The following is a 23,073-nucleotide window of genomic DNA, read 5'->3' on the forward strand; positions in this document are numbered from 1 at the left end:
GGGCAGCTGCATCACTGGTATGCTGGACCAGTCACCCCTAGTAAAAGCATTAACTGCCCGGCTGCCATCTGTACTCCATCCACGACGGGTGTGAAGTCACCAGTGCCAGCCTGCCCGAGGGTGACCCAACTTCAAAATGCCACGTCTGCTTTCTCAGACCACTGCTAGCACCAACTGTAGCAGATCAAGTTCCCTGGGAACCAGACTGAGCTTTGCCTGCAGCAGTTTACCAGGGGACAGTCTTGGGAGCAGGACTGAGGCGGGAGCTCAAATGTGATACAGTTGCAACAAAGGCCTTGGCCATCCTATCTGAGGAAGCGGGGGTCTGGACGGCACGGCATAGTCACACACACAAGCTATAATTACAATTATACAATTACAAATTATGGAAACAGACAAAAATATAAAAGGCATATGCTAAGTCCTTAACATGGGTTAGCAATGAGAGAAGTTTCAACAAAGAAAAAGCCTGAGCTAAGAAAACAAAGTATATATAAACCCTTTCACCGTGTGTAAATATGCAAAAAGAAATTTTTTAATATGGGATTATGGACGTTGTTTTTGGTTTTTCTGTTTTCAAAAAGCCCCCTCTTCTCTTGAAGTATAACAAACAAAAAAAGACCCTCCAAAACAGAGAATGTAACATATATTTAAAAATAGTGAAGTATGTATTATGTTTGTAGAAAGCTTACAAATCAGTAAGAGTTGAATTCAGATCAGCCCAGCTGAGGTAGCATCACATAAGAACACCTCTGCCTGCCTTCAGAGAGCTCAAACATACCATGAGTTAAAGCATTGCGCAAATAACCAAAAACTACCTCACAGGAAGCTCTCCGAGCTGCAAAGGAATCAAAAGCAGTTTACTTCCAATAAGCATGCTGGTAATGGAAGCATCGTTTGAGCAGAACCTTGTAAGATGCTGTGCTTTCACCACTCAGTGTTGTGTGTGAAGGAGAGAAGGAAAAGGTACGCAGAGCATGAGCTGAGAACGTCCCATCTGCAAGTTAGGGTCAAATCCGAACGGGGCACAGACTTAGAAGGGCAGGCGAGGGCCAGGATGCTCTGCAGGAACACACACGGATGTCTGTGCAGATCAACTCTGCACAGCTGACAGGAGCTGAGCCAATTCCAGCATTGGTGCGAAGCCAAGACCAAAGTGGCGATAAACGGATGGTGAACAGCAAGTAGGAAACCACTGCAAATTTCCCAGTGAGAAGCAATGGAGTCTTGAATTAGGACAGTGGGAACTGGATCCAGCACCGGACAAAGGTTGCTAAGTGACAGGACAGAAGTAGTTTATGTTTACCTGATAGAAATAAAAATAATGCTCATCCATATACTCTTGACTAAGATGAACATAATCAAAATAAATCTATCCTGTCATTTAGCTTTACATTATCTGTCCTTGAGATTGCAAAGTCCCACCAGATGGTGGGAATAAAGACACACTTCACATTAATGAATTGGATTTTGACAAATATTTACCTTGAGGAGTCTTAAACCTGTATTAATTTGTAATATCTGCAAAACTATTTTTATTTTACTAGAAAAAAATTCACCTCTAAGCTCTATTAAGTTAAAAAAGAATTTGTACTAGAAAATGTTATTTGGTTTCTATAGGTACTCTGAAAAAATACAGAAATGTTTTCTAATAAATACGTGTTTAATCATATGTATCATACTATACATAGCACCAGGACAGCTGACCACCTTAAACTCACCCTGAAAAATCCTCCTTCTCCCCCAGTATTTACCAAAGACTTTCAGTGGCATTACTGAGCACTAAAATGACAATGAAAATTTAAGTCAGATTAACACAATTCTGAATCTAGTTTAAAGGTGTATGAGTTAAGGCAAAAAGCTAAGCTACAGTCACAAAAAACCCACCAACACAATGGTTTAATAAACAAAATTTATTTCTCTCTCCTGTTCTGAGGAGAGTGGTCTCAGCTGGTGACGCAGCTGTTTCATGAAGTCACTCTGGAACCTGGGTTCCTTCCAGCACATTGTTCCACAATCCTCTAGGACACTGTTATCATTTGTAGGATTGGAAAGGAGTCGTTCTAGGTTCCAACCTGAGGAAAGGAAAAAGGCCAGCTAGGAAGCAAGTCAGACATCTTTGGGCCTACCCTGGAAATGGCACACACCCCACTGACAGAAGCCCGCCACCTGGTCACCCTGACTGTAAGGAGACTGAACCACGTAGTCTGACGGTGCATCTTGAAGGGAAGGACGGATGCTGGTGCGGCGGCCAAAGAGTAATCTCTGCTTAAAAAGGCCTTTGGAGCAATGTAAAATGCCCATGATCAGGAAGTGGGAAGTGGTGCCATAAAAGTCAGGATAATGGTTACCTTTGAGTAGGGGAGAGATTTTTTTTTTTCTGGATATGTCATTTTTTTTTAAACAGCAACATTATTTATAATTGCCAAGATACAGAAGCATCTTAAGTGCACATCAATAGATGAATGGATAAAGAAGATGTAGCATATATATGCAATGGAATACAACTGACCCATAAAAAAGGGTACTTTCCTATTTGAGATACTTTATTCATATTTTTTTTTCCATTTCAAAAACCAGAATTTTATAACTGGCATAAACATTTCCATTGCACCAAAAACAACAAAATACCTAGAAATAAACTTAAACAAGGTTATCTATACTCTGAAAACTGTAAAACATTGATGAAGGAAATTGAAGATGATACAAAGAAATGGAAAGATTTCTTGTGCTCTTGACTTCTAAGAATCAACATTATCAAAATGGCCACACTACCCAAAGCCATCCACAGATCCAATGTATCCCCTGTCAAAATACTCATGACATTCTTCACAGAACTAGAATAAACAATTCCAAAACTTACATGGAACCATAAAATATCCCAAATTACCAAAGCAATCTTTTGTAGGTCTTTTTTTTTTTTCTTCTTCTTTTTGTTCTCTTTTCTTATGGTTTGATGACTAGAGAAGTTCCTTTAACATTTGTTGTAAAGCTGGCTTGGTGGTGCTGAAATCTTCTAGCTTTCGTTTATCTGTGAAGCTTTTGATTTCTCCATCAAGTCTGAACGAGAGCCTTGCTGGATAGAGTGTTCTTGGTTTTAAGTTTTTTCCTTTCATTGCTTTAAATATATCTTGCCACTCCCTTCTGGCCTGTAGAGTTTCTGCTGAAAAATCAGCTGATAACCTTATGGGAGTTCCCTAGCATGTCTGTTGCTTTCCTCTTGCTAATTTTAATATTTTCTCCTTATCCTTAATTTTTGTCAACTTGATGACTGTGTGCCTTGGTGTGTTCCTCTTTGGGCTGATCCTGTGTGGAGCTCTTTGCACATCCTGGACTTGGGAGACTTTCCTTTCCCAAGTTGGGGAAGTTTTTAGTTATTATCTCTTCAAAAGTTTTCTCAGGTCCTTTCTCTCGTCTCTTTCTGGGACCCTTATAATGAGAATATTCGTGCGCTTCATGTTGTCCCAGAGTGCTCTCACACAATCCTTATTTCTTTTCATTCCTTTTTCTGTTCAAGCAGGGAGAGAGTTTTAACCAAGAAGGAAATTTTGAGGTGTTGGCAACAAAAGTGTAAGTTATATGATGTCCTCTTTATATTAATTCATTAAGCTGTATTTTATTTACAGTGCTTTCTGAATTCAGTTTTGGTATTTATCTGGTACAAAATGCACTTTCAGAAATGAAGCACTTATTTACAATATCTTGCTTATGAGGGAGAAGGATTTGACATTAACAGTTCAGTATGTGACAAGAGCCCAGGAGTCAGTTAAGTCTTAGGCTCAGCATCATTCATCAATAAACCACCAGCAACTCTGACTCAGATTTATACGAAATAAGAATAAAACTGGTGGGACTCTGGGGTAGACGGACTCTAAGGTGGTCCCAAGACCCCTGCCTCCTAGTATTCACACACTTGTGTAACCCCTTGAGCGTGGGTGGGACTTACTGACTCACTTGTAACCAACAGTATACAGTGAAGGTGATAAAATGTTTGTGATTACCTTACAGAAGACTGTAATGTCAGTCTTGTGGGGGACATTCTTGCTGGCTTTGAGAAAGCAAGCTGCTAGAATGGAAAGCTGCCTATGCAGAGAACCACGCGGAAAGGAACTGAGGGTGGCTTCCAGCTAACGGTCAGGGGAGAAACTGAGACCCTCAGTCCAAGAGCCTACAAGGAACTGAATTCTGCCGCCAACCATGTGAGCCTGCAAGCGAACGCTTCCTTATTCGAGTCTCAGATGAGCTTCCAGCCCCAGCTGACACCCACACCTCAACTGCAGAGGCCCCGCTAAGCTGTGCCCAGGCTCCCAAACCACAGAAACTGTGAGACAACAAGTGTGTGTTATTTTAAGACACTAGTTTATAGTAAGAGTGTTATACAGCAACAAATATACAGAATCTCTGTGAAAATTCCACTATTTTTCCAAACCCAAGAACACTTGACAGAAAAGTAATACCTTCTCTTTTCCTATTAATTGTCTCAATAAATTTATGAAAACTAGGACTTTAATGTGGTATTTTAAGAGCATGACAAGGGAGTTCAAGAGATGGGCTTAACTGCCATAAATTTTTCAACAAAGACACACATTATAGCCTCCAGAGGCATTTTATTTTATTATCAGTTTTTGAAGGAAAGTCTCTTTCTAGTTCTGTCAAGTGCACAGTGCTCTTTTATTTTAGAAAGCAAGTATACAGAACAAAGCTCTTTGATGTTTAAATATTTATCTTTCTTTATTATTCCCCCCAGCAATATCATTCCCTCTAAAAACCACCAATTGCTTGTTATGTAGTACGTACCCTGAAACTCTCACTGGCTCATTATTAGTGACTTCTGTAACAAGGGCAACAGACACCTGATTACGAATAGATCAAAATGTTAAGCGCTATGATATCTTTATCAAGAAACTGCATTCATAACAGCTTTGCACTATTTGTCAATACTATCAATTATTTCATTTCAATATAACTACTCAATTATATCTTACTCATTATAACCTAGCTTGTAGAAAAGAAAAACAAATTATTGGCCCAGACTTACAAATTTAACATAAAAACTCCCTTCCTAATTAAAATAAAAACAACCTGGTATTCCAGACATTTCAGTCACACTTGTGAGCATGTCACCGGTTTTACTGTTACACGACGTCTTAAACGTATGTACACAGATCCACTGATCGTTGCCACCTAAGAGTTTATACATTTCTACAGCAGTATAATACATATTGTCAAAACCGCTTCTCTCGTCCACCACACACAATAAGCAAATACTACATACAGGTTCAATGACCTGAGAGCAAGGGTGAAGCAACAGGCACTGTAAAAGAGTCCATCTCTTCTGAGGTTAAACAGCTGATCCAGACTCTAAGCGAATGTGCGACAAGGAAGAGAGTGTTACATTTTTAAAGCAGTAAGGGCTAAGGTAACAGGAAACTTAGTGAGCAGCTCAGTCATCACTGCATGAGAGTAAAGTACCAGGGAGCTGGGCTCCATTCTAGACAATACAAAATGCTACAAAATAACTCTGCTACATTTTATTTTGTGAAAATTAACAAAGCGAGACTTCACTAAAGTAGAGTCAGGAGACCAGAAGAGGGAGCTCTCAGGCAGCACCACTCACAGTCAATGACAGAAGAATCATCAGTTACAGTCCCCAACAGATGCATCATCACAGGAAAGATCACTTACGGGTCCCAACAGGATGTACCCTGTGTCTCCAAAAGAAACCAACTGCCCCAGCAACTCAGCCAGTGGGAAACCAAACCACCCTAAACTCTCACTTTTCTCCAATGGACTTCGGTTTGTTCAAAACAATCCTTCCCAACTTCTTCCTTTTTCTCTATAAAATAATGTGCCTATGGCTTTTGAATAGCATACTTGTCCCAATTTGCAATTCTCTGCTATTCTTGAATAAACCCATTTTCGCTGGTAAAATAACTCTGATTTTTAAGGTAAACAATTTTCAAAACTAGGTCTTAAGAACAATTAACATTCAAGGTAACAAAAGGTTCATAAAGTTACTCACTCTTTTCACTTTCTCTCCAGTTCTGAGACGCCACTAAATCACCTGAATGCATAGCAGTCATAATCTTCTGAGCAACACTGGAAAGTGGTATCTCACAGAGATCAAAGCCTACAAAGGCCTCATAATTTTCCATTTTCATAAAATCCTAAACATAAATAAACATAACATCCATATATTAATTTTGAAATTTCAAAATAAGAAACAAATTATGTGAAAATTCCTATGTAGAGATGTTCATAAAAATTGCTATATTCACCACTACAGGAAATAGGTATCAATTGTCCCCATAATACAGATAGGATAGTAAGAAGAGAGCAAAACACACAGAGGCTCAATTGGGTATTATGGCAAACAGGTGACAAAGTCAAGAGCCTGCCATCCAGGTGACCAATTCTGAAGCAATCTCCTCAAATATTTCCTACTTCCTGAGACTTGAAATGAACAGCTGTTACAATCTTCAAACATACAAATCTAGTAACAAAAACTATTTTTAACTGACATGGGTAATTATGGCAGATACACAACCTGACATCCTTTCCCTTCCACTGCTCAGCTGTACTGGCCCCCTGTGATGAGTGGGTGAAGGTCTGGAAGGACAGCACAAATCATCGAATAGCTGGTCATGCATCTAACACATCTGGCAGTAATCTAAACACAATTTCCTGTTTCATGAACCAGAAAACCAGGTGACATTTTCCTACACTATTGGAAAGAAGAAAAATTTTCAGTAAATTCTCGATTCCAAGGTAGGGCAGAAGGAAAAAAAAGAACAAAAAAAAAGGTCACCTGTGAGGAGCTAACAGTGAAGTCTTAAGCAAAATTTATTACTACAAATTTTTCAAGCATATTGAGATCTACTTAATAAATACAAAACTTTAATGCACAAACACAGTAAGACAAAACATATTTGTTCAAAGAATTACAAAAATTGTCAAAGCCCATATATGTCATCTAAGCACGCCCATTTTCTGATGGTTACAGCTAAAGAATTCCATTAAGACCACCTAAAATGCAGTCTTTAGACTGGCAGTCCACATTAAAAACAGGCAATACATTCTTGGATCAGGAATAGTCTTGAAAGTATTATCTGTATCTTCTCTATTCTCCACAAAGTTTACTTAGTATGTAACACAGGCCACATATAAATCAAGCACTCAAGAAGTACTTGATGTAATAATTGATAAATAAGCTACTTCAAATTATTTTACACTAACTCTTAAAATAATTTCTAATTGTCCAAATACTACACTTCTAGCCCAACTAATACAGTCCAGCATTTAAGTATTTTCACTCCTAAGAAACTAATTGAAACAGCATTATACATCATCTGAGCAACCACTTCTACACTGAAGTCAAAGCACTGCAGAAATGTTGAGTCCCCAGGACCCAACCTCTAAGATGAGCAATGGCCAATGGAGACCTGATGTTCTCTGTGGTATAAGCGTGAACACCAAAACAGTCTCAAAGTCTACAGCAGGGAATTGCCAGGGAAGACAGCTTGAGTGGCAGAATTTTACTTTATAGACAAATATGAGGGGATTCAACTATTTCATTTATTAAGTACACAGTTTTAACAATGCTGACTATAAAATTTTTAAATATTTAAGAGCAGAAAATTTCTCTCTCTTAAAAAAAGTAGAGATGTAATTAGCTCTATTAAAAATATCTGCATTGACATAATGCTTTTCCCCTGTAAGTTATAAGTTACCAGGACTAAGTGACACCAAGCAAACGTTCACGTCATAAAAAACTCTGGTACTCTGAACAAACGTAAGAAAAAAACCAAATTGATATAATACTTGAATTAATTCAGTGAAATGCTCTATTGACTTTGAAGTCAAAATTTTCATAGTGTTTATTGGCTATACTCTCCTTTTAATAATATAAAACATTGAAATACAGCATATACAGTAAAGATTCCATTTTTAGTAATTTTCAATCTTCAAGACCAATGGTCTTAATCTTTGATTGGTTTTCTAAATTCTCCACAGTATCTTTCAGATAATCTTCATCTTTTAAAAAATACACATATAATTCTCTTTCCATTTGATGCAGTTTATTAGATGCCAAAATTTTTCTTTTTGTCTTCACGTCAGCAAGAATATCAGTAAGAAGATGATTTAGCTTATTTAGTTGAGATTCAACTTGATGAAACTGCTCCATTAACTCCTAAAAAGGAAAATAATAATGGTTTTAATGCAAGAGCTCTATTCATAACACCAATTATAAATCTGAAATGTAGCTTACACAGAAAGAATCTAAATCATATAATTATTCCCACAATTTTAACAATAAATGAACTTCAAATAAAAATCCACAGCATGTTTAATAAAAACTCCATATAAGATCCATTGCAACAACTTCCTGTACGTAATTTTAAGTGAGTCAAAGCACTCTTACTCCCTGAAGATTATTTGATATGTAAGGTGTTCTGCATATTTATACATTCAACAAATATTACTGAATGCCTACCACATGCCACACACTGTTTTAGAGACTACAAATATAAGAATGAATGCTGTTTCCTTCATGGAGTTTACATTCTGTTAAGTAACCAAATCTTGTTTTAACCTAATCTCTGTTTACTCAGACATTGAAGTACAGAGAAAAACCTTGAAATGAAGCAATTACAAATAAAAAAGGAACTACTTTAACAAACATCTCTGTTTTTCTTTTCTCTTATTGTTACAGAAGATGGAACTATATGTGACATTCAACAATCCTGACTTACCATGCAATTCTTCTCAAGAACCTAGACATGCTGGACTCTTCACATTTAACACATTGCAATTCCTCATTTCTTAGAATTAAAGGCAGTTTATTAGCAAGTTGCCATGGCTTTCTAATCATGTATTCTACTCCTATAATTTTTCAGGCAGTATTACCAAGAGGTTCTCAGAAAATCTGGAGCTGTAACTACCTCAACCTTCCATGGCTTCTCAGCATGGCCCACAGCATGGTAATCACCAGGTACGTTTACTCTGAATAGATTCCTGTATCTCACTTCACACTAAATTCCTCAAACTCTTCAACAGGGCAGGAAGCCACGTTTCAACAGGATCCCTGGTGCTTCTAATGTACAAGCTCAATAAAAACAGCTTCACACCTGTCACAAACGCCAGTTCCAGAGAGTAGTACTTCATAAACTACATTTTAAAAAAATGAGTAATACCTACATTAAGTGGTCTCCCTTTGAAGAAAAACTGTAAACTTGAATGCAGTGAGAAACATCTCACCTTTAATTTCAATACTCAAGACCTTTAAAATTGCTAATACTCCTACAAATATTAAAAAATATTCAATTTCATTAATAATAAAAATGCAAGTTAAAATTGATACAAATGACATTTTATCCCTCACTGGCTAAGGAAGAATTGTAAATAATGATACCCAATTAGGTTATAGTGAAATCACCATATTTTAGTGATTCTAGGATGCAACCTTTCACATTTTAATATATCAGTATACACTGTATATTTAGGAGCATCATGTTACTGTTATTGATCAGACACTCATAAGAAGTGCTTTACCATTTTTTTTAAAAAATGGGGGGATGGGTATAGGTCAGTGGCAGAGCAGTGCTTAGCATGCACAAAGTCCTGGGTTCGATCTCTAGTATCTCTAGTTTAAAAAAAAATTCGGTTGTTTTGGTAAGAGCACAAGAGATTTCCCCTCAACAGATTCAAGTGTACAACACAGGATTGAGAACTGTACGCACAACACTGCACAGCAGATCTCCAGAACCTGTCCACCTTGCCTAACTAAAACTTCATACTTGTTGATTAACAACCACTCATCCACAGCAACCACCACTCTACTCTGGGCTTCTAGAAATGAGTCCATTTTAGAGACCTCGTATAAGTAGATTCATGCAAGATTCCCTTGTGATTGGCATTTCACTTAGCATAATCTCCTCAACGTTCATCCATGTTGTCCCATATTGCAGTATTTTTTAAGGCTGAATAATACTCCACTGTATGAATATACTACATTTTCTTTATCCATTCCCCTACTGATGGACTTTTAGGCTGTTCCCACATCTCAGTTACTACGAGCAGTGTTGCAATGAACCTGTGAGTGCAAATATCTCTTCAACATCCTGTTTTCCTTTGGATATATACCCAGAAGTAGGAGTGCTGAATCATACAATAGTTCTGTTTTCAAAAATTTCAAGGAACTTCCATACTGTTTTCCACAGCAGCTGCACCATTCTGCATTTCCACCAATAATGTACAAGAGTTCCGAGTTCTCCACATCCTCCCTAACATCTGTCTCTTGGTTTTTTGGTAATAGCTATTCTAACAAGTATAAGGTGATATCTCATTGTAGTTTTGATTTGCACTTGCCTGATGATTAGTGACATCAAGCATCTACTCATATACCTATTGGCCATTTTGTAAGCCTTCTTTGGAGAAATACCTATTCAAGTCTTTAGCCCATTTTAAAATCAGGTTATTATTTTTTTTGTTAACACTGACATTCTTGATACACAAGGTGAAAAAATATAAAAAATACTTTGAGTCAAGAAATAACATAGAAGATCTAGACACTAAGGGTGAAGCTTTAGAAAAACTTTAACCATTTTAATTGACTTTTTTCTTTTTAATGTACAGTCAAAAGTGACCTGATAAAAATCTATGTCTACCCACACCTAAAAGATATCTTCTAATAGGTATAAAATAAAAGTTCTAAATAAGAAAAATACTGTTAATTTAACTAAAAAAGTTTCTTTCTTAGCAATTCATGAAGTGATGGTATGTCATATAACAAATGGTGTCCAGTAGACATTTAAATAGTGCTGGTGGCATTGTAAATAGGTACAACTCCTTTGAAAAGTAATATGGCAGTATCAAAGGTCTTTAAACAATGTATAAACCCAGGAAACCCAATAATTCTACTTCTGAGAGTTCATCCAAATGAAAGTACCCAACAACAAAAAGCTATATACACAAGATATACATGATACCATTTAAGAGCAAACAAAAGAAAAAAATGAAGACTATCAAAACATCCAATGATGGTGGACTGGTTACAAAAATTATGACAGTAATTAAGTCAATAGAGTATTGTAACATTAAAAGTTAACAAAATTACATAGAGTGAAAATGTTTATTTCATAATGCTAAGTAAAAAGAATATAAAAGATACATAAGTAAAGGTAAAAAGCATTACCTTGCAAATACTAACCAAAAGAAAGATCGCATAGGAATATTAACAGACAAAAAGAACAACAGAGTCGTTATATAACACTAAAATGGTTCAGTCCACTGCAATTTAAATCTACCAAGATAATAATTCACTGCAATTTTAAACTTGGATATAACTTATAAAATAAACTCAAATTTAAAGAAAAAACTGATAAAGCTACAATGAGAAATTTTCAAATCCACCATCATAGGATTTTTACATAATTATCTAATAGATCGAGAAAGTAAAATCATCGATTTTTTAAAAACTAATCACAGATACCACTTCACATCCATTAGGATGGCTATTATATATTTTTTTTAAAAAGGGAACATAACAAATGTAGGCAAAGATGTGGAGAAACTGGAACTCCGGTGCAGTTGCTGTGGAAATGTTAGGCAGTTCCTCAAAAAGTTAAACACACACTTACTGTATGATCCAGCATCCATTCCTATAGGTATACACCCAAAAGAAATGAAAACAGACTCAAATATGTGTACACCAATGTTCACAGCAGCATTATTCACAACAGCCAAAAGGTGTAAACAACCCAAGTGTCTATTAACAAATGAACAGATAAACAAAACGTGTTATGTACACATAATGGAATATTCAGCTACAAAAATAAATAAAATTCTGACACATGCTACAATATGGATGAAACTTAAGGACATTATTCTGAGATAAGTGAAACACAAAAGGACACATATAATTCTACTTATATGAGGTAACTAAAATAGGCAAATTCAGAGACAAAGTGGAATAAAAGTTACCAGGGGATGGGGAAAAAGGAGGGATGAGGAGTTAATATTCAATAGGCACAGAGTTTGGACCATTTGGGAGGATGAAAAAATTCTGGAAATGCATAGTGGTCATGGCTGCATGACATTGTGAATGTGTTTAATGTCATTGAATTGGACACTAAAAATGGTTAAAAATGTAAATTTTACATTTTATGTATTTTGCCACAATAAAAAAATTTAAAAAACTAATCACAAGCCTTATTTTAAGAAAGGTTAAGGTAGGTATTCAGATCAATTCTTCCATGGGAAAAAACATAAAAGGCTAAATGAAATATTTAAAGAGTCAAAACAAAAGCTTCCTAAAAGCAACAAAGAGATAAGATATTAAAAGGAACCACCAGTCCAATAAAACAGCCCAGATTGGTAAGGGAGGAGCGCTGCTTTACTCAACTGCCAATCATGGAAAAATAGAACCCATGATTCTTGAGACTTACAAGATGAGTGGGAGAAAAATCGAAGTCCAAGGTCCACAGAAAGTAGGAAGTCAGAGGAGACCCTCTTCATAATAAACTAAGAACTCAAAGGACCCCAACAATCTTAAGATCAGGATGGCCAGAAGTGGAAGAGCCCTTGGTTAGAAATATAGCCCAGACAGAAATCAACTGGGTCCTCCAAAGACTCTTGGAGCTTGAACCCAGTTTGTGGCTCAAAATTGGTAGTGCCCATAGTATCTAACAAAACATACATGAAGTCAAAAAACATTTAAAGATAATTTATTTCAAAATATTAAGAGGGTCCCTTCACTAGAAAAATACTGATTTTAAATTTGTACGCTTCAACAAATGGTGATAAGACAATTTGGTTATTTATGGGGAAAAATAGTAACATCAGAACTCAATCTCTCATGCTATATATAAAAATAAACTCCTGGTGGATTAAAGAATTAAAATTGAACAGCATAAACAGCAAGTTTACACTGTATAGCACAGGGAACTATATTCAATATCTTGTAGTAACTTACGGTGAAAAAGAATATGAAAATAAATATAGGTATGTTCGTATATGACCAAAGCATTATGCTGTACACCAGAAATTGACACAACATTGCAAACTGACTATACTTCAATGAAAATATATATACAAAAAACTGAACAGCATAACTTTAAGACAAAGTAAAATGAGTCTCTCTTCAGCAAGTGGTGCTGGGAAAACTGGACAGCTGCATGTGAGTCAATAAAGTTAGAATACTCCCTCACACCACACACAAAATAAACTCAAAATGGCTTAAACACTTCAACATAAGACAGGACACCATAAATCTGGAAGAAAACATAGGCAAAACATTTTGTGACATTAATCTTGGCAATATTCTCCTAGGTCAGCCTACCAAGGCAACAGAAATAAAAGCAAAAATAAACAAATGGATCTAATTAAACTTATAAGCTTTTGCACAGCAAAGGAAACCATAAACAAACCAAAGAAACAACCTACGGAATGGGAGAAAACATCTGCAAATGATGCAACTGACAAGGGCTTAATTTCCAGAATATATAAACAGCTCATACAACTTATTTAAAAAAAAAACAAACCCCAAAAACCCCAATCCAAAAATGAGCAGAAGGCCTAAACAAGCAATTCTCCAAGACATATGAATGGCAAATAGGCACATGAAAAAATGCTCAGTATCGCTAATCATCAGGGAAATGCAAATCAAAACTACAATGAAGTATCACCTCACCCCAGTCAGAATGGTCACCACTCAAAAGTCCACAAAAGATAAATGCTGGAGAGGGTGTGGAGAAAAGGGAACCCTCCTACACTGCTGGTGGGAATGTAGTTAGGTGCAGCCATTATGGAAAACAGTATGGAAATTCCTCAAAAAACTAAAAATCCTTACCATGTGATCCACCAATCCCACTTCTGGAGGGAACCCTATATATCTGGAGGGAACTCTAACGCAAAAAGATACATGCACCCCAATGCTCATAGCAGCACTATATACAATAGCCAAGACATACAAGTAACCTAATGTCCATTGACAGATGACTGGATAAAGAAGCTGTGATATACAATGGAATACTACTCTGCCATAAAAAGAATAAAATAATGACATTTGCATCAACCTGGATGGACCGAGACCGTCATTCTAAGTGAAGTAATCCAGAAAGAGAAAGAAAAATACCATACATCACTCATATGTGGAATCTTTAAAAAAAAAGGACACTATGAACTCATCTACAAAACAGAATCAGACTTGCAGACATAGTAAACAGTCTTATGGTTACCGGGGAAAGGGGGTGGGAGGGGATAAATCTGGGAGTTTGAGATTTACAAATGTTAGCCACTATATATAAAAATAGATTTCTTAAAAAAAGTTTTTTTGTATAGCACAGGGAACTATGTTCAGTATCTTATAATAATCTTTAATGGAAAAAATATGAAAATGAATATATGTATATGCATGACTGGGACATTGTGCTGTACACCAGAGACTGACTGACACACTGTAATTGACTGTACTTCAATTAAAAAAAAAGATAAAGTAAAATGGACTATTATTATGATATTACAGGCAAACTTTGAGTGATAAATGACATTAAAATTAAAGTCTTTTGAAAAAGCCAAAACCGAACAGCAAACAGTAAAAAAGGGGGGAAAAAAGCCACAAACAAGGTGCAAATATATGTAACACAAATAACTGACAAAGGTCTGGCATTTGAAACATATAAATAACTCCTACTGAAAGGGGGTTCAACCTCCCTAATAATCAGAGGAATGCAAATTACAACCACAATGGGATATTATTTTATATATATACAGATTGAGAGAAATTTATAAATCACACAATGTTAAGTGATGGAAAGGATGTAGATAAATAGCATCCCTTAGATGCTGCTGGTACAATATGGTACAACCACTTTGGAATCAATTTGATGTATCCTGTAAAACTGAACCTGTTATCCACTAATTCCACTTCTGAGTGAGGTGAGAATGTGTGTGTGTGTGTGTGTGTGTGTGTGTGTGTGTGTGCGCGCGCGCACGTGTGCAGGTATGCATCTATGAGATATACAAGACTATCCACAGCAGTATGATCTACAATGGCAAAAACTGGAAACAATCTAAATATCTGTCAATAGGACAGATAATTAAATTGTAGAATTTCATATAAGGAAATACTAACTATACAAAAGATAACTATAAATGAGCTATAGCTTTATGTATATCAACATGGATGAATCTCAAAATCATATAAAGAAACAAGCAGATTACTGAAAAATTCATACAACACAATGCATATTAACTTCAGAAACATACAAAACTAAATAACATGCAGTCTGTGTTATAAACAAGAGAGCAAACGACAAAATTAATTGTAGTAGTTACTCCTTGAAGAAGAGGGGAATGCTATTAGGAGCAGCATGCTATTATTCAACATACACAGAATTTCAGATATAAGGACAATCCTATATTTACTAAGAGAGGTGAAAAAAATACAGGGTTAAAAAAGAATCCTCAGTGTAAACATCACACATCCTTTCACATCTGACATATTTTATAAATTTTTAAAATTCTGTGTACACTGATCAAAACTTGAAACCACAAAAGACCTAGAATTGCCAAAGCATTACTGAAGAAAAAGAAAGAGGCTGGAGGAATAACTCTCCCAGACTTCAGACAATACTACAGAGCTACAGTCATCAAGACAGCATAGTACTGGTACAAAAACAGACATATGGACCAATGGAATAGAATACAGAGCCCAGAAATGAACCCACAAACTTTTGGTCAACTAATCTTCAACAAAGGAGGCAAGAAAATACAATGGAATAAAGACAGTCTCTTCAGCCAATGGTGTTGGGAAAACTGGACAGCAGCATGTAAAGCAATGAAGCTAGAACACTCCCTTACACCACACACAAAAATAAACTCAAAATGGATCAAAGACTTAAACATAAGACAAGATACAATAAACCTCCTAGAAGAAAATATAGGCAAAACATTATCTGACATACATCTCAAAAATGTTCTCCTAGGGCAGTCTACCCAAGAAATAGAAATAAAAGCAAGAATAAACAAATGGGACCTAATTAAACTTACAAGCTTCTGCACAGCAAAGGAAACCATAAGTAAAACAAAAAGACAACCTACGGAATGGGAGAAAATTTTTCCAAATGAAACCGACAAAGGCTTCATCTCCAGAATATATAAGCAGCTCATACGACTTAATAAGAAAAAAACAACCCAATCCAAAAATGGGCAAAAGACCTAAACAAGCAATTCTCCAAGGAAGACATACAAATGATCAATAGGCACATGAAAAAATGCTCAATACCAGTAATTATCAGAGAAATGCAAATCAAAACTACAGTGAGGTATCACCTCACACCGATTAAAATGGCCATCATTCAAAAATCCACAAATGACAAATGCTGGAGAAAAGGGAACCCTCCTACACTGCTGGTGGGAATGCAGTTTGGTGCAGCCACTGTGGAAAACAGTTCGGAGATTCCTCAAAAGACGACGAACAGACTTACCATATGACCCAGGAATCCCGCTCCTGGGCACATATCCAGAAGGAACCCTACTTCAAAATGACACCTGCACCCCAATGTTCATAGCAGCATTATTTACAATAGCCAAGACATGGAAACATCCTAAATGTCCATCAACAGATGACTGGATAAAGAAGATATGGTATACTTATACAATGGAATACTGTTTAGCCATAAAAACCGACAACATAATGCCATTTGCAGCAACATGGATGTTCCTGGAGAATGTCATTCTAAGTGAAGAAAGCCAGAAAGAGAAAGAAAAATACCATATGAGATCGCTCATATGCGGAATCTAAAAAACAAAAACCACATAAATACAAAACAGAAACAGACTCATAGACATAGAATACAAACTTGTGGTTGCCAGGGGGACGGGGGGTGGGAAGAGACTGGGATTTCAAAATGTAGAATAGATAAACAAGATTGTACTGTGTAGCACAGGGAAATATATACAGGATCCTGTGGTGGCTCACAGTGAAAGAGAATGTGACAATGAATGAATGTATGTATGTTCATGTATAACTGAAAAATTGTGCTCTACACTTGAATTTGACACATTGTAAAATGACTATAACTCAATAAAAAAAAGTTAAAAAAAAACTGAAAAATATGTATGTGAACAAAAACGAGATATAAAAAAATAAACGCTACACTAGGGCAATGGGATTGGGGGTAATATTTTCCTCATGTTAACATTTTCTTTAGTATCTTTTGCAATGAATATTATTTTTTACAGCATTTTAAATTACTATGGCAAGCACTCACCTGATCACTAAGCAAAAGCTGATTTCTTCCTTGATACAAAGCATCACAGAGCATGTCTACATCATTATTTAGTTTGGACAGAAAGAAAGAATGTTCTTGAGCAGATACTGCCAACTGCTCTTGTACCAAAGAAACATCCTGTTTTAATTTCTCGGCCACTTCCTCCAGGCTTCCGTGGGTTATAAACAATTCTTTTTTCTTATTCTCTCCTTCTAAAAGTTGATAAAGCCTAAAATGTGAAAATAAAAATTATAGGAAAAAATTCTCAAGTCAGTACTTTTCAAAATTAATTATAATCCACTACATTAAGGCATCTTTGAGGACACTACCAACTTAAAAATATTAATCAGTCTGCTACTAAATCAAGCAACTAAAAATATTCCAACTAAAATACTATCTCTTACAGAAATGTATATTCTAATTATTGTATCTGAATCCCCAGTTTTTCCATCTCCCAAGTTTTAGACATAAAATCCTTTTTGACTTTAACTGCCATTAATCTACTTCAAAGTACGTTTCAGAGATACATCCTTCTTTCACAGAACAAAACTAAGATGTACTAGAAACAGCAATGAACTAGAAACAGAAGACCTGGCTCTGAGTTCTGGCTGTTATGTGAGACCTAAGTCAAGTCAACCTCTAAAACTTAATTTCACATCTTAATACCTACCTAATTTTAAAGGATTGTGATACTTAAAAGAAAAAAAAGTAAGTAATACAACAATGTAAAATGTTTTAAAGAGTAAATAATAAACTATATAAACAGTAACAGTAAACTTGCTACTCCAGTTATGTTCACATTTGCTTGACAAGTTAAATTCTTGATGAGCCATGAGACCACTTTAACACTTCAAACATTAATGGCAGAAAAACCCTATGAGGTAAGTGGAAAAATGTGAGGCAGCATCTTCTACACATATCTGACAAAAAGGGCCTGCTGTTTTTCTTAGAATTAAAAAAAACTATTATTTTAATTATTTTAACAAGTTGCAACAGTTGTCCTAAAACTGGCTCAAAGCCCAAGGCTGGCAATTTTATTCTTGTGGAATGTAACTACACAATTCCAGGGGGCACCATTCACACAGATAACGACATCAACGCCACCGTCTGAAACCATGCAACGAGGCAGCCCTACCCATGTCCTCTCATTTCATTAATAAGAAAACAAAATGATTAAGTGATTTTCCTCTAGTCTAGAAAAAAATCAGGAGTAGGATCCAGATTTTTGAGTCCTTTGACTACTTTAGCCTCCAATTTCAGAATCCTCATACTGAATTCCTTAGACATCTAGAAAAAGATTGGGAGCTAACATTCTTTGCTGATACACCTGACTACACACAAAAATGAAGTCTTCTCCCCTCTCTACTGCTGCCTTCTCCAGATGCAGTCAATTCTCTGCTCAGCATTATTTACTATACACCAAGCTGTATTCAAACTTCCTGTTGCAGTTAAACTTCTGTTCCAAATCTAAAAGCATCTAAATAATAGTGCCTAAATATGAATAAAAGCCTTATAATTGTATATATTCAATCCTCCAACCCATCCACCTCACCTCTAAAAAGCAGCTACTTCCAGATTTAACGTGAATGAAAGAGTGCAAAAGTTAAAAAGGAAATAGAAGCACGTAACAGAAAGGTGGAAGAAGAGAACAGAAAGGCCAAAAGTGGAGTGCAAATTTTTTTTTAACTTCCATAATTTTAGTTCAACCTCTCTTTAGTACTTTACAAAATCAAAGGAAAAATAATTACTCACTAAAGAAACAATGAAGCATACCTGTGAGTAGAATAATCCCTGGTATCAATGGTATTCCTTGGATTTATCTTGGGAGATACTGATGGGTCTGCTAGCATTTCTAATCGCTGGTGGAGCATCATATTACTGTGACTAAGTTCTTGAACCAAGTTTTCAAGTTGACGATATATGTCCCAGTGCTTTCTCAATTCAATTTCATAAGATAACTGTAGAAGTTCAAATGATGCCTTTTGCTTTATCAACTGATTTAAAACTAACTCTTGTCTTGCTGTATAATAGTCTTGTTTAGCAATCTGCAGGTCAAAATCTCCCTTTACAACTGGCATATTCAGTAACTGGGCATTCTCTTTCACCACAGCGGGTAAACTTTTGTCTTTTATATGAGTGATCTGTTCTTCAAGTTTCAGAATCTCACTGTTCAAGCCAGAAATTTTAGCATCCAAATTATCTTTGCCAACAGCCTACACAAAGAAACAATTAAATTTCAAACTATAATTATATAGTTTTAAAATTATTTTCACTTTCCATTTTAGGTTATCAGATAAGATACTAATAAAACTAATTCCATACTAGCAAAAGCCAAAATTACAGTTTAAAAAGGAAGTGTGGACTAACCCAAGGGTAAAGCCAGTATGAACTGCTAAATTTTAATGTTATTACTACTGGGTAAAATACTATTACACAGTAATGGCTACCAAAATAAAGATCTTGTCATGTTTGTCTTACTCATTAAAAATCATCAGCACACTACTCACTGAATGCTAATGTATACTATTTAAATTTTTCTTAAAATTAAAATAACCTCAGTAGCTATTCTCCTAGCCTATTTGCTGATTTTAGGAGTTTGACAGAATGACAGGCCTTCATACATCATTCCAAAGTTTGTGTCAGTTACAGGTTTCAGTTTCAGAAAAGTTGTATTATTACTCAACTTTCTAGTGGTTACATTACCAAGAAAGCAAGCTTTGCAACAATGCAGATAGATATCTATAATACAACCAAATGTTCCCAAAAATAGAATCAGGGTTCCAATCCACTGATCAGGATCTCTAATTTCATTAGCACCATCCTCTGGTCAGAGCAAACAAGGAAGAATACCCATAACACAGCAATAAGACTCTTTACCCATACATCATAAAAAAGGAGATTTCAGTGTCATCTGTATCTGAACCAACAAAAATTTCAAATTCAGAATGCAAAAGTACTTTTGTTTAAAATTAGCTAGATAATGTGGTTGGGACCATAATTATTATTTCTGCCCTCCACTAATACGAAGGTCTATTTGTCTGAAACAATGATATGTATCACAACTATAAACTGAACAAACAGAAAATAAGAAAATGTAATTACTTATTATATCCCCCTTTCTAAAGTACTTTAATATCAATATTATATTCTCCACTACTAACAACAATTTCAATATGAATCCAGTTTCATTTCTCATGTTTACCTTGCTAGTGAGACTATGAAGATTCTCCTCTGCCCATTTTATACTTGACTTCATGCTCAAATTACTTGCTTTCAAGTGAATTAACTGATGCTGAGCACAAATGTATGCTAGCTGCAGCCTGGCCATCTCCAGTCGTCTCTCCTCAAGAACTTCTTGATTATCACAAATAGATGATGCTTGTATATCTAAAAGTTGAAAATTTTCTTCATTTGAACTTTCAACTACTTCATGTATACCCTGAAAGAACTTTTTTTTGGTATATAAGGTTAATGCTGCTGTGCTTTGCTCTTCTTGGCTTAGGTATTTTTCCAAGGAAAACTGAGATAAAAACACCAGTGGATTTGTCCCCTGACCCAAATGATAATGTCTGAAGAACATCATCAATTTTGCAACTTCATCAGTAAGTGTCTGAAGTTCATTACTGATCTTAGCATTGGTAGCATTTAGGATTCCTTGACTCTGCTTCAGTGTTTTAGTGGCTTCTTCTTCTTTAGCACTCAACCTCACAGACTTGTGGCTAGTTACTGAAGCCATCAACTGGCATTTATTACGTCGCTGAATTTTTAGGTTCTTCAATTTCTGCAGAGTTTGGACCTCATCCTCTAGTTTCTCTAGCTCTTTGTCATTAAGAGTAGGTGTCTTCAAATCAGAAGTTTTACAGGTTTTAAGAACTTCATCCAATGCTGCTCCTTCTAGGATGGGCTTGCCTGATTTTTGAAGAATGCTAAAAGCTTCCAATTCCTCTTCAGACAATACGTTCTGTTCATTCACATTCCCACAAAACCACTTCAAAAATGATTCATTTTCAACAGTCTCAAACAACCAGTCAAAATCTTCCCCATTAAGAATATCAGCTTTGGGATAAGCAATTTTTTTTAATGTTTCCAGAAACTCTTTCCCACAACTCATGGTTTAACTACCCAATTTGTTTGTAACTGATAAGGCTTTATGCTGTCGGTATTTAGAAAACAAATCCAAATAAAAACGAAACTAATCTTATGTTAAGTCCATAGAGAAAGGGGGAAAATATTTTTAGAATCTATGATTTCTCCTAAAGAGGAAAAAAAGACAAGTATTAGACCACAAGTAAGGCAACCATATTTTTTAAAAAAAGTACAGATAAACGTCAAAAGATAAGTTGGGAACTATCTAATCCAGAGGAAGCTGTAGCTGTAGCTGTAAAGTTTCATGAAGATAAAGAGAAACAAACAACTAGGGTTTAACTAGAACACTGCAACAGCACCAAAATCCTAATTAACAAGAAAATCTTATTTCTTCCAAAAATAAAGTGGTTTAGAATACATTATATTTTATAGAGCAGTTCAGCTTTCATTTCAAAGTAAATGGATCTAAACAAATCCAAGCCACCATGTGCCTAGCGGCCTCTTTTACCTGTTCTTCCTGGAAAAACAGAAACATGGTAAGTTTTTTGAGAAAGACAACTAAATATTTACCTCGATGACTCAATCAGCACCCGCATTCGCGCAGGGCCAATATCCAGACGCGACTAACCTAGTGCAGAGGAATCAGGCTCAGGTTTAGAAACTCCCCCCGGCTTGAGACGTACCAAAGGCCTGAGCCGTCATCAAACGAAGTACCTCAGACATTTCGTTATTTTCAACAAACGGACCACTAAAGAATCCACGAGGCGAACTCCAGTGACGCGGACAAGAGGTACAGATGAGGGGCTCAGCAGCACGCCTGCGGCACGCTCTGTGTGACTTTGTGCAAGTCAGCGGTGACACGTATGCATGTTAATAAAACGTGTCACGGTAACCGCCGAATCGGCGTCCAAGACAAACTGCACAGACCCGGGCGGGGACCCACCGGCCTGGGCCGCGTCCGCCCGCGGCCGAACAGCGCCTCAGGGCCCGGCGGGTCCTTCCGCCCGGAGCTGCGGGCCCCACGCCCGGCGCCCCCAACCCCCCGGCGTCCCCGCCCCGGGCCCCGGCCCTTCGCCCTGAGGGCCGCGACTGCGCCGCGCGGGCAGGGACTCGAGCGCCTGAAAGACGTCCCCAGGCGCGCACGGAAAGAAGAGGAAGGCCGGTGACCGATGCCGCTCCCGCTCCCACAGCCTCACCGTCCGTAAGGCCCAGAACTGCGATGCCAGCGCCACTCACCTCAGGAAGCTCGGTTCGTGCCCCTCAACAGCCCGCCGCCGCCGCGCCTCGCACGGCCTCACGGGAGTGCCGCCTTCGCGCGCGCGCTGAAGGACGAGGCTGGGCCGCGGGGTGGCCGCCTGCGCAGGCGCGGTGCCGGAGAGAGCGGATCCCTGGGGGGCCGTCTACCAGCACGGAGCGATCTGATTGGCTCCCTGCTGCAGGGGCGGGGGCGGGGCGCGCGTGGGGCGGGGTGGGGCTGGAGGTCGCCCTGCGTGTAGGTCCCTCACGGTGCTCTCTCTGAAGACCGGCCCTCGGGCAGCCTGGCTGGGTCCGGGGCGCGCACCGGAGCCAGCCCGGCCCTGCCGGCCGCTGGCCGCGCGCCGGGGAACCCGGCCCGGTGGCCTCTGCGTCCCGCCCTCCGCCCCGGAGTGGGCGTGGGCGAGCTCGCGGAGCCGGGCGGTGCGCGCCGCGCCGTGGGAGCCTCTCGGCTTAGTGC

The 23,073-nt window shown here is 37.4% G+C and overlaps 2 protein-coding genes across 3 annotated transcripts in view; both read right to left on the reverse strand.

Moving 5' to 3' along the window:
- The window catches only part of POLN (DNA polymerase nu), a 127,556-nt gene extending 121,359 nt beyond the window's left edge, over positions 1–6,197 (reverse strand). Inside the window, exon 1 of the mRNA XM_032492631.1 lies at positions 6,023–6,197. Within this exon, the coding sequence (XP_032348522.1) occupies positions 6,023–6,161 (139 nt within the window). The 5' untranslated portion in view covers positions 6,162–6,197. The remainder of the gene's footprint in view (positions 1–6,022) is intronic.
- On the reverse strand, positions 1,895–21,412 carry HAUS3 (HAUS augmin like complex subunit 3). Of its 2 annotated transcripts, XR_004324438.1 has the most exons (5): positions 20,476–21,412; positions 19,047–19,486; positions 17,274–17,502; positions 6,023–8,191; positions 1,895–2,075 (listed from the first exon to the last, which is right to left on the reverse strand). XR_004324438.1 is itself a non-coding variant. In XM_006173539.3 (4 exons), the coding sequence occupies exons 1-4, from the start codon at positions 21,382–21,384 to the stop codon at positions 7,958–7,960; spliced, it is 1,812 nt and encodes a 603-aa protein (XP_006173601.1). In that variant the 5' UTR covers positions 21,385–21,412; the 3' UTR covers positions 4,341–7,957. The 2 variants fall into 2 exon arrangements, 1 of the variants encoding a protein (XP_006173601.1); XM_006173539.3 differs by lacking the exon at positions 1,895–2,075 and having other exon boundaries at positions 4,341–8,191.
- Positions 21,413–23,073: the final 1,661 nt, after the last annotated feature.

This window comes from Camelus ferus, chromosome 2 (genome assembly GCF_009834535.1).
Source record: "Camelus ferus isolate YT-003-E chromosome 2, BCGSAC_Cfer_1.0, whole genome shotgun sequence".
In the NCBI taxonomy this organism is placed as follows: Eukaryota; Metazoa; Chordata; class Mammalia; order Artiodactyla; family Camelidae; genus Camelus; species Camelus ferus.

Excerpts from the sequence above, each read along its gene's own strand:
- HAUS3 (XM_006173539.3), bottom strand. The coding sequence starts at position 21,384 with ATGAGTTGTGGGAAAGAGTTTCTGGAAACATTAAAAAAAATTGCTTAT. Across the intron at positions 17,503-19,046 it reads AGGGATTATTCTACTCACAG|GCTTTATCAACTTTTAGAAG; the intron begins GTATGCTTCATT and ends TTCACATTTTAG. Across the intron at positions 8,192-17,273 it reads AGCTTTTGCTTAGTGATCAG|GAGTTAATGGAGCAGTTTCA; the intron begins GTGAGTGCTTGC and ends TTTCCTTTTTAG.